This window comes from Gambusia affinis, linkage group LG03 (assembly GCF_019740435.1).
Source record: "Gambusia affinis linkage group LG03, SWU_Gaff_1.0, whole genome shotgun sequence".
Taxonomy (NCBI): domain Eukaryota; kingdom Metazoa; phylum Chordata; class Actinopteri; order Cyprinodontiformes; family Poeciliidae; genus Gambusia; species Gambusia affinis.
The window spans coordinates 26,511,670-26,533,175 of NC_057870.1; the positions used below are offsets into that span (position 1 = coordinate 26,511,670).

At 35.7% G+C, this 21,506-nt stretch overlaps 1 protein-coding gene across 6 annotated transcripts in view; it reads left to right on the forward strand.

Annotated features, from left to right (window-relative positions):
• wdfy3 (WD repeat and FYVE domain containing 3) overlaps positions 1–21,506 on the forward strand; it is a 92,720-nt gene that overhangs the window by 7,071 nt on the left and 64,143 nt on the right. For 5 of the 6 annotated variants that reach the window (XM_044110923.1, XM_044110926.1, XM_044110925.1 and 2 more), the window contains exons 1-5: positions 3,256–3,490; positions 14,412–14,622; positions 17,051–17,174; positions 18,650–18,759; positions 21,246–21,467. In XM_044110923.1, coding sequence (XP_043966858.1) covers positions 3,462–3,490; positions 14,412–14,622; positions 17,051–17,174; positions 18,650–18,759; positions 21,246–21,467 — 696 coding nt within the window. In that variant the 5' untranslated portion in view covers positions 3,256–3,461. Of the gene's footprint in view, positions 1–3,255; positions 3,491–14,411; positions 14,623–17,050; positions 17,175–18,649; positions 18,760–21,245; positions 21,468–21,506 lie in introns of those variants that run through there. The other variant, XM_044110928.1, reaches the window with a different exon arrangement.

Consider the following 21,506-nt stretch of genomic DNA (forward strand, 5'->3'; position numbering starts at 1 on the left):
AAGAGGATGACGAAGTGAACTGTCAGATAGAAATACAGCATCAGACTGTGTTTTACAAGGTTCTCTGTCTTGAAATGCAACATAATTGGGTAATTTTTAATTAGCCCAAACACAACCATGTTTTCAGTAAGCAGTTTCATTAAGACATTTGTTTCAAAAAGGGATACATAATAAATAAATTGTTCATGTATGCAAATGTTTTGTGTAACCTTCATTAAAAACAACATATTCTGCATTTAAAATCTTTCAGATTTTTCAGGTTTAAATTTAAATTCAAAATCAAAAATACTTTTTGATCCCAAAGGAAAATTATATTTAATTTTAATTTAATTTTATGTCTTGGTACGTTATCACTAGAGTTGTTTACATAGTTTTATAGATATTTTTGTGTTGTTTTTTTCCCACTGTGGGATTAATAATGCGACTAATATGACTATATCGTTAGAAATGTGAACATTTCAGTGTCTTTTGATTTAGATCTTTAAGATCAAATTTTGATTGGGAAACATTTTTTAAATTCAGAAACCATTTGATTCTGTTTAAATTATGTGACTGACAAGAAGAAAAGATGGTATAAACAAAACATTATTTAAAACAGTTTCATACTTAATCAAATTTCCCCTGTTTATCTTAAAACAAAAATAGATTTGTGCCTATTGTTCTGTAACTTAAATTTCCAGTGTTAGGTTAGCCTATCCTCCTGGCTTTTCCTTGATGGGAAAAAGTATCAAAGAATTATTCTAAGTACATACGGTGGCCGAATGGACGCATAATGCGATTTGAATTGTACTCGCCAATAGAAGTGGCAAAGATTTTAAAATCAGTGTGTTTTTGCATTTTGACTTGATTTAAAATTTCAAGGACTAGAAATTGCGATTTTCAAACAAATAAATTTTTTTTCTGCACCTGTAGATGTTAGTTATTTGTTGGATGATAAACAATAAACGCTAATATTGTTGCTTTGAGACCATTTTCAAGTAGTAAGATGGTAATGCCATAATAATGCAAGAAGCATTCTCAAATATTAAACTATAAATTCTAATGAACATTTAACACAGGAACTGGAAGACATTTTAGATATGGAAAATAAAGAAACAAAATAACAGGAAACAGCAAATAAATTGGGTTAAGTCTACGAAATTGTTGATAAATAATACAGACAGAAATTATTGAGCTGTTTTTCATTTATTATGTGATTAATTGATTTATTGTTAATTGCGACAGGCCTAAACGTATCTTTATCAGTCCAAGAAGTAAAACTGGGCCAATGTTATTAGCAACAAGATGTTTATTTCCGGCTTGTTGCTCTGTGTGTGCTTCTTGAGGGAACACACGTGGTGTTTGTGGATATGATATACATATACATCATTTCCCAGATCGCAAGCCACAAAGGGGGTAATAAAGTCTGTCTGTCTCATCTAGTTGTGTCATGTGCTTTTAAACCTATTTTGCAGAATTAATTTAGGAACCACATGAAGTTTGTTTATAATTAAACTGAATAATTTCAGTTTTTTTCATTCTCAGAAGGAACCAAAAGTGCTGAGGATAACAGGAAGTCAGTTTACTGCTACACAGACGTTGCCAAGTACACAGTTATGTCTTATTTTGCTATTGTGCGTCATTTATTGTGCTGTTTAAATTCAAGGATAATTTATCCATTTTAAAGCGTTCAGGAATATCATAACAAATTATTGTCATTTTTTTTATAAATAATGGATTTATGGTTCTGTGTTTTATTGGGCGGTGTTTTGATGCTGGATGTCGACTTTGGGGTTATTCTGTAGACTCAAGTGAAAGCAGGGTAATGGTTTGTTGTTTTATTGGACAGATGGAAAATGAAATATTCCAGCTTTGTTTATTGCCGTAACTTATTTTGATGTGTTTTTCATAAACTCTAACGCATAGTCACATTGAGTCATAATATAAAATGCCCTGCATGCTCATATAGACATTTATAATGCAGTTACAGTTCACACAATGAGCCCAGTTTTAGGCAGATATTGCAACTAATAACATTCTGGTTGCTAAGGATTCCTTAAGGCTGAATAACGCAACAGCTTTTTATCTCGCTGCAGTTAAAGCCTCTGAGACTGCTTGGTGTTTTATTTTATTGTTTACCTTTTAAATCTTCAGCTGTAGATTCAAGTTTGTGTGTTTGTTATGAGAATGTTGCAGGCTTCATTCAGCGTGGCGCAGGATGTTTTCTTTCCTCTGCTGGACTGATTTTATACCCCTCAGTGTGCATCTGGAAACCATATTTCTGAGTCTTCCTGATAAATATGTGAGCAAATTTCACCCTTCAATAAAAAAATAAATCCAGGAGCGCTGGGTGGCTCAGTTAGTAGAGCACGATCACCATGTGAAGAGGTTATAGTCCTCGATACGGTTGTCCTGAGTTTGATTCCCACTTTCTGCATGATTTACATCAAAGGCCACTGGTGCCAAAATATAAAAATAAAAACTCAATTAACAGAGTTTTAAAAGGGATCATTCGTTATGCCTGTTGCAAAAAGCAATGAATCAATTAATATCATAATAAATTAAAATTAAGTCATGGGATTTCTCTTTTGTAATTGGTAAAAGACCACCAAACTTCTGGGTTCGTTTTTTGTATTTACCCAGAATGCCCTCCGCTATTGTGTGCTTCCTATTGGGGTCTGCGTGGCATTCACATATTCATTCGAACAGCGCCAGAGTTCACTTCAACCGAACAGGCCAGTGTTCACTTTTTGGTTTGAATTAGAGTTTGATGCTGTTTGTTTTCTTCCATAGTTCTTGTTGCAGCGCCACCACAGGCAAGGAGGGGAACAGGTTTTTCAATTGGTTTGTATCGTTGGACAAAGTGCAGTGTTAAAGTGAACTGACAAACAAACTGGAGTTCTGTTTAAGCAGATTAAACAGGACTGCTGTAAATACAACCTAAAGGGTTTTTTTTCATCCATCTTTACAAAATTTTTTGAACTTTTGACAAATTTTTCACAAATTAGCTTTAATTCCTTGAACCATAATGTCAGTGGTTTTAATTTTTTTATTTTGCTCATTTCTGGCAGTCGTGCGTCTCCTCCTCCTGACAAAATGGTTCATTCCTCTCTGTTATGGCTGTAGTGTTCGCCACACTCCACCCTCCTCTCTCTCTCTCTCTCTGAAGCTCTGTACACCCCACCCGGTGTCGGGGGGGATCAGCTGTGCCAGTCCCGGCAGACCACACACACACACACGGACACACACAGTATGCTTAGTGGAAAACAAAGCCTCTAGCACTGCCAGTTGAAGACGATCCCTGCCTCCGCGCTCTGTGCGTCCGTACGTAGCATGTGCTGTTCTGATGCTGCCAAGACGGAAAGGCATGACTCTGCCGTCGCCTGGGTTTTTCGGAAAGCGACGTTTTCACAGGGGCACGAGCGGCTGATTTCTGCCTTTTGATGGAATATTTTTGTTTCTTCTGATGGTGAAGAGTTGAAATGCTGGCAGAACGCAGAGAGAACAGCAGGTAGGAGAAATCAGAGCTGGGTGCTAAGCTTGTCTCCGTGGCGACTCTTAGTTTGTTTTCTCACTCCACCGATATAAAAATACACCAGTTTACGGGTGATTGGTCATCACAGCCCTTATTTTCTGTCGTTTTAATCTCTGAGAATTAGGTCTGTTGCAATTAGCAATTAATAAATCAGTTAATGGTATGATAAATTAAAATGAGCTCAATAATTTCCAATTGCACGATTTATTGTTTTTCTCTTTTCTCTCTTTCTGCCAAGAACAGAATGATAAAAATCCTCAAAGTCTGCTGCTTTGGTCTCAACTAGTCCTTATTTTGTTGTCATAGGCTTCATAATCCAATTTATGATTTGTTTCTGTTGTTTTGATTATTTATTTTGGATGTGTAAAATGTCTTCCAGTTCCTGTGTTAAATGTTTATTTGAATTTAAAGTTTATTAATATTTAAGAATGTATTCTTGCGTTATTGTGCCATTACCATTATATCACCTAAAATGGTCTCAAAACAACAATATTATAGTTTAATGTTATAACTTCTGGGACAATTTATCGTCCAGGAAAATGTGTTATCATGACAAAACTGCTGAGGAGTCTCTGGAATATCTGTTTAGCAAACTGAACTGATGTCTCTGTTGCCACCATTTGCTAAATAGGTGCAGATAAATCCCTCATTAGCTCCAAATAACAACTTAATGTAAAAAGACAGAAGAATATTACATAATATTTATTTCAGTTAATACTTAAAGCATCAGTGCTCATACAACAAAGACAGCAAAGATATTCTAAAAATATCGCAAAACACTAAAAGCTCCTTCATATTTAGAAGTTATAATAATAAATACTTTACAATGAGACTGTAAATTCAAAAATAAACAAATGTTTAAGGCACATAATGACATTTTCAATATGCTGAGGCAATTATTTACTAACTTTTGATAAAGGGAGGCTATTCTTTTGCTAGATTAACATCCAGACAATAGCCAATGCCTCACAGTGGTTGCTATGGGAACCTATTGTTAAACCATCAATGTTTTGTCATTTTAGTGAATGCACATGGAACTAAACACATGTAGTATATTTGGTATTTGTTAGACTTGAAGTAGTAATAACATCTTAAGGCAGCCTAGGCTGATAACTGACTTCAATCTGTGGAGTTTTCAAGGAAGCTGCCAAGTCTAAAATACCTGAAGAGCACAAAAGACAATCAACTTTGTCACTATATTTAGAGGGTTTTTTTTAGACAAAATAAATTGCTACCAGACAATATTGGAATGAGCAGATCAGGTTTCTTAAAGATAAGTAGTTGATCAGAATATGGAAATCGGTACACCGGTATGAGAAAAGTTAAAATCCTGGAAGGTTAATCAATATTTTTCTTTTGCCCATTGCAAAGAACAATCTTCTCCATGGTTTTTTTTTTCTTGCATTTTAGAACTTTTTTTCAGAAATGTTTCTTTTACATTGTTTTATGGATTTTTTCAGATACCTGTCTCTGTTTTTGTTGATTTAAATAAGAATCTGCCATGTGTATTCACTGTTTTTGGCTTAACTGTAAAATTAAAGCAAAATTAAAACTAAATCTGTTGTAGTTCTTAGTAAGAAAAAAATAATTGAGAACTTTATTCCATCAAGTCAAAGCGTCACCGAAACTTCTGTAAATAAGTAGACTGTACTTCACTTTATCCATGAATCTAGCAAATATTCCTATAAAGGAAAGCAATAGCTGCTGGTTAATAGTAAAATGAATGGTAGATATAACTCAAGTCTTCGAGGACGTCCTCACACCTCTGTGCTTCCTCTAACCTAACGTTAAACACTTTGCAGAAGTGGCAGATACACTTACTTATGAAAAACTTTCACACTGAGGCTATTATTACAGCAAATTAACCGATTTGCCATGGTGTGTTCACAGACTAGAGGAAAAAATTATTTTTAGCTTCACAGTGGAGCTACTTTAACATGAAAATCAGCCAACTGGTCACCTACCAAATGATCAGAATATTTCTTACACAAATTCATCAAATCCTGCAGTGGATTTTTCTAATGTTTCCAGAGCAAACAGTATCTCTCTTTGAAACTAAACGTACCAGCATTTGTGTGGGGGGTTGGTGTGAAATCAGCACTCTGCCAGCATGGTCTTTTAGTTTCTCTGAATTAGCATTTTGTTGGGAAAGTTTGTGTTTTATCTCGCTCCTGTCAAATCCCCCCATTCCTTTTCTCTTTCTCCTCCACCTTCCCCTGCAAACTGTCAGACAAGAGGCTGACATTACGTCACTTTCTCCAGAGGAACAACCACACAGGCTTTTGAAGAGCTGGGCCTTTCCAGGGCATTGGCTGCCTTCATCTCCCAGGAGTTACTGTTAACTCTTCAAGACGTTCATTGAAGCTGGCGTTCGCTTAAAGAGAGTGGTTTTAAAAAAAAAAATAAAAAGACTGGAAGACCCAGAAAACAGGCACAGATTCCCACTGCAGGGGAGTTGACATTCCATTGATGCCACCAACTCGTTGTCTTTGCTCCAGCCAAGATAAAAACATTCTCTGATGCAGTTTTTTCTGTTAGGAGCCCTGGCTGTGCCTGTAACATAAAATTAGTTGTGATAAATGCATTTACCTTTTGCACTATGGCGGTGATTCTTTAAACAATGAAGGTAACATCATTAAAGATGCTGTCTTTATCGTCCTTGTCATTTCAGCTTTCCTTGAGATTCATCAATATTCAGTGAGCCGTCTCCTTCTATAGGTCAGGTCCTAGACGTCGATTTCAAATTTTTTCCCTATTACATGAGGACAAAATGGCAAATAATAGATGCACAATAACAAATTTTGCTGGACGATAAATGGTCCCAGAAGTTATTGCGATAAACGATAATATTGTTGTTTTAAGACCATTTTCAAGTAATATAATTGTAATGAAATAATAACGCAAGAATACATTATTAAAGCTCAATAAACTTTAATTCTAATGAACACTAAGCACTGGAACTGGAAGACATTGTAAATATCCAAAATAAACAAACAAAACTTCAGAAACAGCAAATAAAATGAATTATGGAATCTCTGTAAACAAATAAAGGAGCTAGCTGAGACCAAAACATCAGACTGAAGACTTTTGTCATCCCGTTTTTGGTAAAAAGAGAGGAAATAGAAGAACAATAAATCATGCTATTGGAAATTATTGAGTGTGTGGACTTTTCGCACACATAGTCATATAAGAGTCCGTGTGTGCAGTTCACCAAAGAGGAAGATCGGTGACATAGAGTCTGAAGTCTGGGCCACTTATACATAAAACTAAAAACACAGAGGAAGAAATATTGGTAAATGTAAAAACGTCAAAATCAAAATGATTTTTGTATTTGTAAATTTATTATGAATGTACTTCCTCTTTAAACTCTTCTGCTGTTTTAATACAGTTAGATTATCATGATAAATTTTACTGGACAGTAAATATTCACAGAAATTGTTGTGATAATTAATTAAATTGTTGATTTTGAGACCATTTAAAGTAATAGATTGATAATAACATAATAATGCAAGTTCGCCCTAGAAAAGATGAATGAAATTTGATTTTGCACAAAACACAACAATAAATACAACGGAAATAAAAACCACACATAACCCAAACCATAAACAAAATCAGTTATAAAGTCTCAGTAAACAAAATCTTAAAATTAAAATAATTAAAAGCATTATTCTGATGCTTTAAATTTAGCATCTGAATAATTGCTTAATTGTACCTGCAGCAACATTCACTGTTTAACATAAAAACTACAACAGTTGTAAAGCTACAATATGGAGAATTTTAATGAAAACTTGTTTGCCTCTGGTAATTTGCTACTCTGTGTAATAAATGAAATTGCAGAAAGTGGAAGCTACATTAAAGTAAATACAGATGTTCTGCTACTAGCTGCAACTCCTGTAACTGAGAGAAAGTTGGGCATTTGCCAGGTAGAGCGATAAAGCAGTAAAGAGGTGTTCTTTGGGTACAATGTTGGAGAACTTTTGTTTCTTTTTGCCTTTTATTAACTTGTGGAACTCGATATTAAAACTCTGCCGACTCTCTGGCCATCCCATGTATGAAAATCTAGCTCCACAGCTGCCAGTGTTGGGTAGAGAAATTGGTAACCTGTAAGGAATTCAAATTGCTTGTGCTTGCAGTTTATACTCTGCAGCCATTTTGCATCAGGAGATAAGGAAGACTTGCATCTCTGTGAAGAAATTAGCTGTGCTCAGTTGTCAAAGGTGTGGGTAGGTTCCTTATTCTGATACTAAAATGAAAAACAGAACTGGTTCTGTGATGGGAAAACTAGATTTGATAATGAAGATATTTTAGGGGGCTGGAAAAATGAACTTAGCAAGGAGCAAATTTAGCATCTTGTTGTGTGGCTGCAAAGCGTTTTTTATTTATGTTACTCTTAACAACTCTTCTGAAGCCCAAGTGGCGTAATGTGACTGCAGACACTGATTTAATTATTTTTTTATTGTACTTTGCTAATTTGTGTCAGCTTTGTTAAAAAAGAACAGAGTGCACTGACAGATTCCTCATTTCTTTCCATCTGGAGTTTAAATTTGGTCGCAATATTTTGTAGCATTTATTGCAATAATGATAAAAAGTGATAAAATATCTTTTTGGCTTCAGACTGTATGGCTTTGACCTCAAAGCACTGCAGTCAAAGCAGCACAAACACAAATGCTGCTCTTCATGAAATGCACATTTTCAGCAACAAGGCAATTCAAAGTGCCTTCCATAAATAAAAGGAAAATAAAACAACAAACAAGCAGAACTTTATATTGCAGTGACAAAGTAAGAGAAAACTTTGGGTTTGAGTTTTTAGCCTTGATTTTATAGAACTCAGTGTTTCAGCAGTATTTCAGTTTTCTGTAGGATGGTTTCAGATTAGTGGAGCATAAAAACCGAATGCTGCTTCTCCATATTTGGTTCTGATTTTGTGGATTTAAAGTAGACTTTAACCAGAACACCTCAGTGGTCTGAAAGGCTGACACAACAACAAGAGATCTAAGTTATTTAGTGATTTATAAAGTAAGAAAAGTGTTTTAGACTCTTTTATGTCAGATTACCGGAGACCAGTGAAATTTCCTCTGATCCTTCAGTGTTTGGTTCCCATATGGGCTGTCATGTTATGAAATATTGTGTCAGCTGCTTTTATTTAATCATTTGTGTGTTTGGCTGGTAACTTTGTGGTCTGGTTACTGTTTAGCATCAGATCATTAATCAGTGAGGTTTGTGTTTGACTTGTTTTTGCTCCTGTTTTTTTTTTTTTTGTGTGTTTTTTTTAAGACGGCACAGCCAAGCTGCATCATTGGTCTGAACTTGAACAGATTCAAAATCAATTTTTCTGTGGAGCGATTGCTGCTTTTGTCCTACTGTTAGAAAAACGGCAATGCCAATAATATTGGTAAATATTGCAATGAGCCTATCAGTTGCACCATTTCATGTCTTTCTAATTTGTGCTTCCTTAAATTAGAGACCTTTTTAGCATTTTGGGTAATTAAGTAATATAGTAATATAGTAATCAAGTAATATAATAGTAATAGTATAATGCAAGAGCACATTCTCAAAGATCAATAAACTTAAAATTCAAATGAACATTTAACACTGGTACTGGAAGACATTTTATATATCTAAATTAAATAAACAGCAGAAACAATAAATAAATTTAGTTATATTGTCTCTTTAAGCAAAATTATCCTCACAAAAACAAAGTTAGCTGAGACCAAAGGAGCAGATTTAAGACTTTTTCATCCATTTTTCAGTAGAAAGGGGGTGTAAAAAATAAATCTTGAAAATGGAAATCATTGAGCTTGTTTTAATTTAACATGAAACTATTTTATTTTTTTTTTGCGAAAGGCCTAAACTATTATTCAAAACCTTAATTTATCACATGGTAGCCTGTTCTATAAGTCTTCTAAACCCACCAGCATCTTTCTGGTAAAATGTGTATTTCTGTTCTTCCAGAACTAGAGAAGGAAGTCTGCAGGACTCGCGTTGCTGTAGGTGGAGTGAGCGCTAATCCTTCATGTGTCACTGCCTTCCCTTTTGTTGGTTTTTCCAGCTCAGCCTTATGCTGAAGTCGTATGACATGTGTTTGGCCCAGTTTGCAGTCCGGTTCCTCGCTGTGCTCCGGCTCCGCCGTTCTCTCTGCACTCGTATCTGCTTCACTGGCTCTCCGTTACATGGGCTCCTCGCAGCAAAGCCAACAGTCAGCATTGTTCAGGAATAAATGCTGGCTTTGATGTGCTTCAGGGATACATTACAGGACAGAAATAAATGAGCTGTTTCAGCAAAAACATGTAACAATAAGGGGAAACTCATGTAATGTTTTTTAATGTAATTGACCTCAACCCATTTGTGGTTATTTGCTCTAAATAAATAACAATAGTCATCAATTCATCGATTGTTTGACGATTATTCAGTTAATTGAATACGAAACTTGGCACATTCTGCAGTTTTGTCATGTAATCTTTTTTATACAACATTAGAAACACATTAAAAGATGCAAATAAACAATTTGTTTTTCTTTTAAATGCAAAAATAAATATTTTATTGCCTGAAATGCAATAACATTATTCCTTCAGTGAACACTTGATCATTTGTAGCAAAGGATGCATCTGTTGATTATTTTTTGGATCAACCAATTAATATTTAGAGAGCAAATGGTGATGAATAGATTTTTTTTTACAGCATTTAAACCAGGTGAATCTAAAATTATGCTCTTTAGCTTCACCTTGAGGAGTTCTACTTAGAAAATATCTACAAATAGTGTCTTTTTTAACCTTAAATGCAAAATATTTGTAGTTTTTATAATTTTTTTCTTACTGATCTGAATATGTTGTTTAAATACTCCAGTTAACATATTAAATTATTTAAATAATTGTCAATGATTACAATTTATTCTATTAATCCAATTAATCATATCAACCCTATTTACATGTCTGATGTTTAATTTTTAAAACTTTATAAAAAATTTGTCATTGACTTGGTGCTTCATTTTTACTTCCTTTTCCTTTTGTCCTCAGTAAACCTCAATTATATTCTAGTTACAGAATATAATTGTTATGATAACCATTTCCTATTTAATTTTTGAGGTTTATTATTTTACAAAATGACCATAAACGTTGAGAAAATATTCAGATCATTGGAGCAACACTTTGGGTAATCTTTACACCAATTTGACAATTCTAGAATAGTTTCTGATTGCAGTTTGACCTGGTCCAAGCTGATCCAGAAGACGGTTTCATAACGGTTCCTTCATCATTGAGTGATGACTTGGGGCTCGTTGGCCCGGATATATTTAAACCACTTCTGCTTTTGGTTCCTTCTTTTCTGATGTCCTGTGAGTTTTTCTTCTCGACTAGAAGCTTTTCAACAGGACACGACCCGAGTTTCTATCTGAGCTGGCGGCTAAAGTCTGGACTTTAGTGCTGATGCTACTAAAGCCACTTCTTGATCACTTTGCTGGCTCAGTCAAACGCGCTGTACACCAGCAGCTTTTCCCCACAAGCCCCACAGACTTTCTGCTATCTGACTAGTTGAAGTAGAAAAAGCCAAAAATCTGTCCATCAACAGTAGAGAGCTAATGTGGATTTGTGATTAGAGCTAGCATGTTATTAGGATTAAAATAGAAAGAAACAGTGATTTGTGTCATAGTAGGAAGAGGAAGGGCAGTCTCTGTAGAGGAACTGATTGCTCTGGCCCACAACCTGAGAGAAAATCTGCAGAGATCACTGTGTTCTTCCTTATTTACACTGCTAAAACACAAAGTTTTACTGACTAGTTTTGGTCTAGCTTCTAGTGAAAGTAACTCGATACACTTGAAACAAGACAAAACCAACTTAAAAGTAACTTTTAAGTTACAAGATATAGGAGTTTGTTTGATATCAATAATTTCTTAATATTGATGAAAAAGTACTAATTCCATTGGCAGATTATATAACTTTTAAGTAAATAAAATTGAATGCCAGTTATATTCTAGTTACAGCAGTTCTCAATGCCATTTCTAATTTAATTTTTGTGGTTTATTATTTTACAAGATGGCCATAAATGCTGAGAAAATATTCAGATCATTGGAGCAACACTTTGGCTAATCTTTACACCAATTTGACAATTCCAGATTAGTTTCATCTTGGTTTAGCCTTCATCATTAGTGATGACATCCTTGCGATGGCTTAATTAATATTTAATACCAATTTAAGCAATTAAATTGGTAATTATTTACTCTAAACATTTCTTGCTGAAAGGTTACTTGCAAGTTAGTTTTGTCTTTTTTCAAGTGGTCCTAGTTATTTGTACTAGAAACTAGAGGAGATACATAAGACTTTGTGTTTTTGCAGTTTACAAATAAATAGACAAAATAAATAAAAAATAATAACACAGATTATTCATGATACATTTCCATCTCTAATTTGGAAATGAAAGCATGCACAGTAATGGCTTCCTGTTTCGTAAACAGCACAGGTTCTAGTACCAGGAGTGGAAACTCGATTCTTTTCCCTGGTGATTAATTTGTGAATCAGTTCACACACACCATAGTTTCACATAGGAGCTCGCAAGAGATTTTTCTTTTCCCAAGAAAAGTCTCTACAGACCAGTGTTGTTAAGAATTTCATAAAATACCAAAGAAGATACTTGGAATTTTTGTCTAATGATCAGAAGAAAATAATAAAAGTGTGGCAATATTTTTGTTGTCTTAACTTGTGCAAAGCAGTGAGCAGGTGAAAATGTTTTATAAAAATATTTTTACCATTTTTGAGGCAATGGTTTTCTGAAACCTAAATGAAAAAAAAAATGTTTCCCTATTTAGAGTTAACTGCAACCAAACCCTGCAGAAGCTTCTGCAAAAATTAAATCAATACAGCATTTTCATTACAGAACAGTACATTCTCACAGTTATTATTAAACATTTTAAATGTTATTTGATCAAAAATCTGTTTTATACACTTCAACGTATAGTAAAGCTGTCATGCCATACAGTTTAGAAGAGCTGCCTCTCCAGGCCTGATACTGATAACATGACTTTAATCTCCATCTGCTCCAGGCGGGGTTATAACCTTCCTTTGAAAGCCTACACTTTTATTGCTGGACTTGTTTCAGTTCCTTATCTCAGACAGGCAGAGCTGCGGGTTAGTAAGGGCCGAACGCTGCGCTACGCTGCTTCCAGACACCCGCTGTATTGTAAATGTCAAATTCTTCGCCTTTCAGGTCTTCTCTGCTGTGATATTTTTTTCCCCATCATGTGTGTAAAATGTGTCTGAGACCAACACAGCATCCAGCCCTGTCTCTGGTTATTTTCTGATGAAATCTTTGGCCAAGCTACAGATAAAAGCCACAAAGCTGTGATGTGACTCAACGGAGTGACTCACAACACGATTAGAGCAGTATTTGTTGTTCCTTTCATTTCTGGCTTTTTGGTCTTACGTAACACAAAGAAGATAATTTGAGATTATTTGCACTCTTGGATTAAATTCTGATCTGAAAAAATAAATAAAAGAAATAAATAAAAATTGTTTTGTTGTCTTAACTTGTTCATGCAGAGGGCAGCGCTGAGGTTTTGTTAAAATCACTTTCTGAAGTCCTTAGTCTGGAGTAATGTTGTTACCGTCACAGATGCTAGATTTGTGCCAGCCAGCTGTTGGATGACTTCATGATGTCGCTCTCTGTGTTCCTGCATGACGGCATTTAGAGCAGCCATGTCCCAAGAGTTCAGCTTAAATATGAGAATAGAGTCTGAAACCACTAACAGTGGATGAAAATGAAAATATTTGAAAGTATAAGAGAAAGATTCTTACAGAATAATAATAATAACATATATGTATTAGATACAACAGTAAGTATTTTTCTTTAAATAACTTGTCTCTGCTTTCATTGAATGCAAAACACAGAAGCCAAACAGTTAAAGGTATAAAAATGATTAAATAAAATCCTGTGGTAACCTGAGTGGAGATAGTTATAAGGACTATTCACCAATCTAAAGCAAAATAGCTTCATTTTCCAGCTTTCATTACTTTGCTTATGATGACAGTAAAAGCATTTTCTCCTACAAAAAAACATGATGAAAGAGTGGGTTTATGAAGAGGAAAATATTATATTTTTCAAGGTTAGACTCTTCCTTCATTTCCTTACATTATTGTTCTGCTGTTTCTGGTTTTATTATTGGATGTTTATGTACTCTATTTAGGCTCAACGAGTGTCTCCTAGCAACCAGCTCAAATACTCAAATAGTCTTAAGAGATGCTGGCAAGTGGAACAAATGGCTAAATGTACTGATTCTCAACCGTTCTCTGGGGAACAAGAGCTCAAAATTAATAACAGCAATGTTTGTTTACCTGTTCCTATTCTGTCAGAAGAAACAGACCATAAACTGACAGTCACAGTGCTCTATGATCATCTTGCATAATAATAACATGTTTATTTTGGGGTAATAAGTTAATTTTTAGACATATTAGTTATTGTCGTAAACCACAAAAACTGTTATTAAACTATTTTTGTTTTGTTTTTAAATAAACAGAATTTTGTATGATCAAAATAAGCGCAGACATGCTGACTACATTCTTCTTCTATGTAGTATATTTATTGCAGACATGTCACCCCCTATAGGCCAGGAATGGTTATTACAACTGTTTATACATTTTTCCAATATGAAATGGAATGTAATATAGATCTGTTGTCTACAAATATCGAACCAATTTGAAACATCAGTTTTGTGACATATTTAGGGTAACATTGGTCATTATCATCGCTGAAACAACAATCATGCAGAAGTCAAAGTTTGAGGGATGTCAAAGTAAAAAGTTTCGGACAAATGTTTCGTACAAAATCAGAAACTCTTGTTTCGTATTTTGGTGTTTTCATGATAGATTTGTCACATTAACCCGAGTATAAATCACTGTTTTCTTTTCCGCAGGGCTGCCTTTGCCCTGACAAAGCCGCTCAAGATGAACATGGTGAAAAGGATCATGGGGCGGCCGCGGCAGGAGGAGTGCAGCCCGCAGGACAACGCACTCGGCCTGATGCACCTGCGACGCCTCTTCTCCGAGCTGTGCCACCCTCCTCGTCACATGACCCAGAAGGAGCAGGAGGAGAAGCTCTACATGATGCTTCCTGTGTTTAACAGGGTAAGTCGCTCCAAACCGAGACGGCTCAATACAGATCATACCATACCATACCATACCAGCTTTATTTATAAAGCACTTTAAAACAACCACAGTTGATACAAAGTGCTGTACAATCCAAAAACAAAAACACAACAAAATAAAAATAATTGTAATTAAAAGTAGTTTAAAAACAAAGACATACACTTTAAACTAGATCTCACTGGTGTTGAAAGCCAAGTTAAATAGATGGGTTTTAAGACGAGCTTTAAAAGTGGACAGAGAAGGGGCCTCTCTGACCTGCAAAGGTAAGTCATTCCATAATTTGGGGCCCATAACAGAGAAAGCCCTGTCCCCTCTGAGCTTCCTTTTTGTTCTCGGTCTCCAAGAGCAGCTGATTTGCAAAACTGTTATTAAACTATTTTTTGTTTTATGTTTTTAAAAACAAACATAAGAATTTTAAAATGAATCCTAAAATATACAGGCAGCCAGTGAAGTGAGGCCAGGACAGGGGTCACATGGTCCCTTTTGAGTACCTGTCAACAAATGCAGCAGCATTTTGTACTAGCTGCAGACGTGAGAGCAGCACCGACTAACTCCCAGATAAAGTGCATTACAGTAGTCCAAACGAGTTGAAATAAAAGCATGGATCACTGTTTCAAAATGCTGCCTGGAAAGAAAAGATTTCACTGACGCCAATCGCCTTTAAATGATAAAAGCTGGACTTAACCACGGCTCTAATTTGGCTGTCCATTTTAAAATCACTATCCACCTTAAAACCAAGATCTGTAATAACAGGTTTAAAATATTCCTCCAAAGGTCCCAGGTCAACAGAGGAGGACTCACAGGAGCCACTGGGTCCAAACACCATCACCTCTGTTTTGTTTTCATTAAAGTTTAAAAAGTTCAAGGCCAACCAAGCTTTAATATCTCCTAGACAAGCCAGGAGATGTTTGATTGACAGTACATCCTGCTGCTTCATGGGCAAATAAATCTTGAAACAGACAATCATGCAGAAGTCAAGGATAGAACCCAGAGGCAGTATATAAAGAGAGAAAAGCATGGGCCAAGAATTGACCCTGTGGGACAAAATCATAAGACATTGAGGCCAGAGATGATTCAGAGCCACTAATATTCACTGAAAAAGTTCTCTCCTCCAGGTAAGACCTGAACCATTTAAGAACAGTGCCATCAATACCAACAATGTGGTGTAATCGCGATATTAGAATGTTGTGGTCTACTGTATCAAAGGCAGCAGTTAGGTCAAGTAACATCAGAACAACATGGTGACCAGAATCACATGCAAGAAGGACGTCATTAAAAACTCTAATCAAAGCAGATTCTGTACTATGGAGAGTTTTAAAACCTGACTGAAATACCTCCATGATGCCATTGTCATCATCTCCGTTACATTTATTTTTCGGAAGGAGACTAGTCAGAACACCTACCAAATTAAACCAATAAATAACATTATTCTCACCTTTTTCCATTTTTTACAGTATCAGCAGAGCTATAAATTAGAGGTCCACTTAAAGAGAATTTCAGAACATAGCACCTCTTTTTATTATGATTTACAAAGAATAAATTAACTTTCTTAAGCTGTGAGCGTTGGACATTTGCAAGACCTTAAAAATTTTTTTATTTTTTATTTTTTACAAGAGAAAAACAATAAATCATGCAAATGGAAATTACTGATCTGATTTTAATTTATTTAATTGATTTATTGTTTATTGTGACATGCCTAGGTATAAACTGAATTTATTAACTAAAATGTTCTAATTTGTATTTTTTTAAATATCGCTTGTATCTGTTGAGACTTGCATGTCAAGATTCATAAATAAGAATAGAAAAACATGGCAGCCGTCTTGAATTTAAATAACACAGAAAGCTGGGCTATAACTTCAGGACACAGCAGGTGCTTGGCATTAGCATTATGTTCATCTTTTTTTGCCCGCTGTACCACAGTGAGCCAGTAGAGGTTTAAATTTGTGTTTTTTCCATATAAAAACTGAGAACAAAATGACGGCTGTGTTTCCAACTTTCCTGCCTGCTGTAGTTATAAAACAATCCTCCATTTTTGTTCTGCATGCAGCCTGGTTGAGTGTCCTCAACAGACTGAAGAGCAACACTAAGACTTGTCAGCTAATTATCCAGCATTGGCAGCGATTCAAACACTGGTGGTGTAATTTAATGTCAGATTTCAGAAGCACTCCCTGTGCAGCAGGCCCACTTTCCTGTCAGATTTAGTGGAGAAATAAACACGAGGAAGAGGCTTCGTTCACAGTAGTGCAGTTTTATCTTCAGAACAAAGGGAAAATATACACCTTTATGTTTTCTAACACATATTTGTCATGTTCCTTAAGCTGTAAATGTGAGGAATCTGTTCCTAAATGATCTTATCTGTTTTCTTGCTTTAAGCAGCTAAACAAAATCTGCTCTGTTTTCTCTGCAGGTTTTTGGGAATGCTCCGCCCAGCAGCATGATGGAGAAGTTCTCCGACCTGCTGCAGTTCACCACCCAGGTGTCCCGACTCATGGTTACCGAGATCAGACGCAGAGCCTCCAACAAATCCACAGGTGAGCTGGGCATTTATTGTCTCTTTCTTTAAGAATTTTGAATATCATTGTTACAATAAACTGCAATTAATCTGTCTGTTGGAATTGTTAGTTTTACTGTTAATGCAGTTACTTTATGCTGATTAGTGATACAAATTCACTTCTTTTTATGACTGAAGAAGCATTTGACAGGGTTAAGGTTGTTGAGTTTTTCATTATAGCTTAGTTTTATTTTGTCGTGACTTTTTGTCTAATTCATTAGTTATAATTAGTTTTTAGAGCGTGTTTGCTAGTTTTTCTTATTAAAATATTGCTTAGTTTCATGTTAGTTGGGTTAAGAACGTTCAACAAGAGATACCATTTTCAAAAAATATATTTAATTATTGTTGAACAACCAACTAACTCTGTATTTTTATCCCAACATTTGCTGCCACCATTTTGTAGACTCGAACCCAATATTTAGTTATTTTGGTCTTAAACATTGTTTAAGGTGGTGTTAGAAAGGTCTAAATTTGACTTTGTGACACACAGAAGCACTGCAGCACAAAGTATTCCAAAAGGAAAATAACCGGACTTCCCTGTCCCATCGGGAAGCTTCTGGAGTCCTGCAGAGCACAAACTTGTTCCTGTGACTTTGGGTTTAATGTTACTAGTTTCACAGCAAAAACACAAAATCTTGCCAAGTAATTTTGGTCTAGTTTCTAGTGCAAATATCTTAGTGCACTTGAAACAAGACAAAGCTAACTTATGAGTGACTTTTCAGCAAGAAATAGGAGCTTGTTTTAAGTCAATACTTCATTAATACTGATGAAAAATTAATAGTTCCATTGGCAGATTATTTCACTTATGATATGGGAAAAATGTCATATTATAAGTGAAATAGTCAGCCAGTGGAACTAGTAGTTTTTGTCATTATTAAGGAATTATTTACTCTAAGCAAGCTTCTATATCTTGCTGAAAAGCTACTTGTTAGTTAGTTTTGTCTCATTTCAAGTGTACCAAGATATTTGCACTAGAAACTACATCAGAATATTTGGTAAGATTTTGTGTTTTTGTAGTGTATGGTTGGTTTGCGTGTCAGGAAGCGGTGATCCAAACTGCAATTTTCCTGCAAAGTTAGGTACAGACTCTTTGCAGGCCTTTTCTCTGCAAGCAGGGAACATTTATAATTTCCCCAGCTGGTCTTTGTAGCATGAGTCACGAGTTGAGTCGTGATGTCACGAGTCAGCAGCTCTTGGTCTTCATCTGATGGTTTTTTTCTGGCCTAGCAATGAGCAGCTTAAGTTTGGCTCCTGGATTTGAGCCTGAATGTCTAAAGAGAGTTCACTCGTAACAGTTTTGGTTTGACAAACCAATGAGCCTCATGTGTGCTCTTTCCCACCTCACGTCCTCCATGATGATTTATCCACTCTGTCTGCTCATTGTTCCGGCGGCCATCTGCCTGCAACAGTGTGGCGTCACCATCCATCTGTTTGACCACGTTTTTCCTCCTGCAGAAGCCGCCAGTCGAGCCATAGTCCAGTTCCTGGAGGTGAACCAGAGCGAGGAAGCAAGTCGTGGCTGGATGTTGCTGACCACCATCAACCTGCTGGCCTCCTCTGGACAGGTCAGTAAAGAGACCGCTGAGCCAAATCCACCAGAACATCTGCAGACTGTCCAATCGAGTTTATTTAATTGAGTCTTAAATTCATAAAACACAAAATTACTAAGTTATAAAGAAAACACCATTCAGTCAACAATTGAACAGACATATTTTGATGAGTGCATCACCAAAATCATTCACATCAAATATGTTGGTCAATATTTCATTTATTATGGTTCAAAAGCAATTCAAAATGAGTGGGATTTTAGCCTTGATTTAAAGGAACTCAGTGTTTTGGTTGTTTTGCATTTTTCTGGAAGTTTGTTCTAAGGTTTTTAAAGGGGACGTATCATGTTATCATGTTATGATGTTATCCGCCCTCTCCCCCGTTGGCTCCTTCAGACTAGCCAGCTGTAATTAGCAAACACCTGATCAGCTGAGCTCATTATGGGAGCTACTTGTCAGTGAAACGTTGATAAAAACATTTTTAAAGGGTTTATAGTGGAGTCATGTTGTGATGACATTGTGGAGGTGGAGATCAGGAAGAGCAGGAGTTTTTAAAGAGTCAGAGGCCCAATTTAAAGGCGTTAAATTACAAAGTCAAATTTATTTTAAGTTATATTTGATATATGTAGTAGTTCCATAACAACTGACGGTACAATAGTTACCTACATGTTGTTTAAAATGTCACTACGTGCCTGGAAAATGAATCGTTAACTTGCATGCCTGATGTTTTAGGTGGAGACAGTCTTTGTCTTTGTGTCACCAAGCCTCTCCCAGCCTCTGTAAACCTGAAGTCACCTTGCTTACTTTTGCAAGCCCCCGCTGTATTTTTCGCTTTGCTTGTTTTAATAAGATGCCGTTCAGACAGAGCTCAGCCTCTTTGTGTCTCCTCCTCTTGACACACCTCGACTCTTTCGCCATATTTTCTCCACTCACACACACTTCACCTGTTACAGGTGAGGATCCATTCCTCTATTATCCTGACTCTCCTTCACCAATCGTTGTTTTATTCCTCCATTTTTCTTCTCCCTCCTGCTGTCCTTCATCGATCAGAAACGGCGCATTTCAGAGAGGTGGAGAAAATACTGCGGTCATTTCTCTCTGTCTTTATTTGTCTCTGTATGTGTGATAATTATCATAAATTAGAAAGTGTGTGATTTAGTCACTGTGAGCTTTATTTTCAGTAAGTGTGTGGGAGGCTGTTTCATTATCTGAATCATTCGCCGGAGTGAGCACAGTTCTCTGGTTCGCCATCATAACACCAACTGTAAAGTGCACACATTGAAATACACACTTCAGGCCATCATGGCCGCTCTTGCTTTTGTTTTCTTCACAGCAACTCGGCCAAGAATCCACAATGGAATAACAATTTATCAGCATCACGCTAAAAATAAAAATGTTTTAGTCCTTATTTTTAGCAACCTCCTGCTTTAGTGTGGAAGCTCGGTACTGGTCAGTTTTAAATAATTTTTTTCTCATAATTAGCTGTGATAAACCTTTATTTTGTTCCAATAAATAGCATCGTTTCAATGATGCTGTTTATCATCAGGATGATGATAAACAGCAGGAAGTAATAGAACTGAAAAAATTTCTTTTATAAAGTCCCTTGAGACAACATTTTTTGTGATAATAAACAGAATAAATAAACTGTATAAATGAACTGAATTATATATGATTATATGTTTATTTTTGTAAATATTAAGTTATTTTGTGTATGTTTTACTTTTTTTATTATTAAAGAATTAAATGCCAATGTTGAAGTTTAAAGTTGGGCTGATATGATAATCAGATTAATCGTGATGAATCGATTACTGAAATAATCGTCAGCTAATTGATTAATTGTTAACTGGCGTATATAAAGGCCATTTGGTGAAATTAACAATATATTTAGAGCAATAATTTAGCCACAATTGTACAAAAAATATAAAAAAAGACATCTTTGTTTGTAAATATCTTTTAACCAAAACTCCTCCAATGACCTACTATTAGATTCACCAGCTAAGCTGTAGTGTTGTATTTTACACAATAAAATGTTTATTTTCTCATTTAAAAAAATGAATTTATTTATTTGCACATTTTAATGTACATTTAATATTGAATAAAAAGGGAATTCTTTATGTCAGATTAACTGTCAGAATAATTGATTATTAAAACAATAGTGAGTTGTAGCTGCTAGTTTAAAGGAAATTACATGTAAAATTGTTTTCTTACCATTTTGATCCAAGTAAAAGAAACCAACATAAAGGAGAAAAATTCTGATTATATTGCAGAACTATTGACTTGTAAAATTTAACAAATTGTTTAAAATTTAATGTTCTTCTGTTTTGATGTTTTTTGGCAAAGTGTTGGAATGAGAACAATTTTATTTTTCTGTAATTACCTCACTGGGAAATCTTAACCCAAACAGAGTTCTGGCTCCACATTAACCACCCAGCTTTGATTTAGGAGCCGCTTTCCTATTTTAATTAACATTCACTAAATCTCTCTCCTTTGTCTGCCCGCAACAGAAAACAGTGGACTGCATGACAACCATGTCTGTACCCTCCACCCTGGTCAAATGCCTCTACCTGTTCTTTGACCTGCCCCATATGGCTGAAGCCCCAGCGGGCCCCACCCCGCAGCCACCACAACCCCCACCCAACCAGGAGAAGACTCCGAGCCAGGCCCACATTCAGCCGGAGCTGCCGCTGGCTGACCGCCGAGCCCTGCTCCAGAAAGTCTTTGTTCAGGTGCACAAAAAAGAAATGGTTCTTTCAGCTTTACACTCT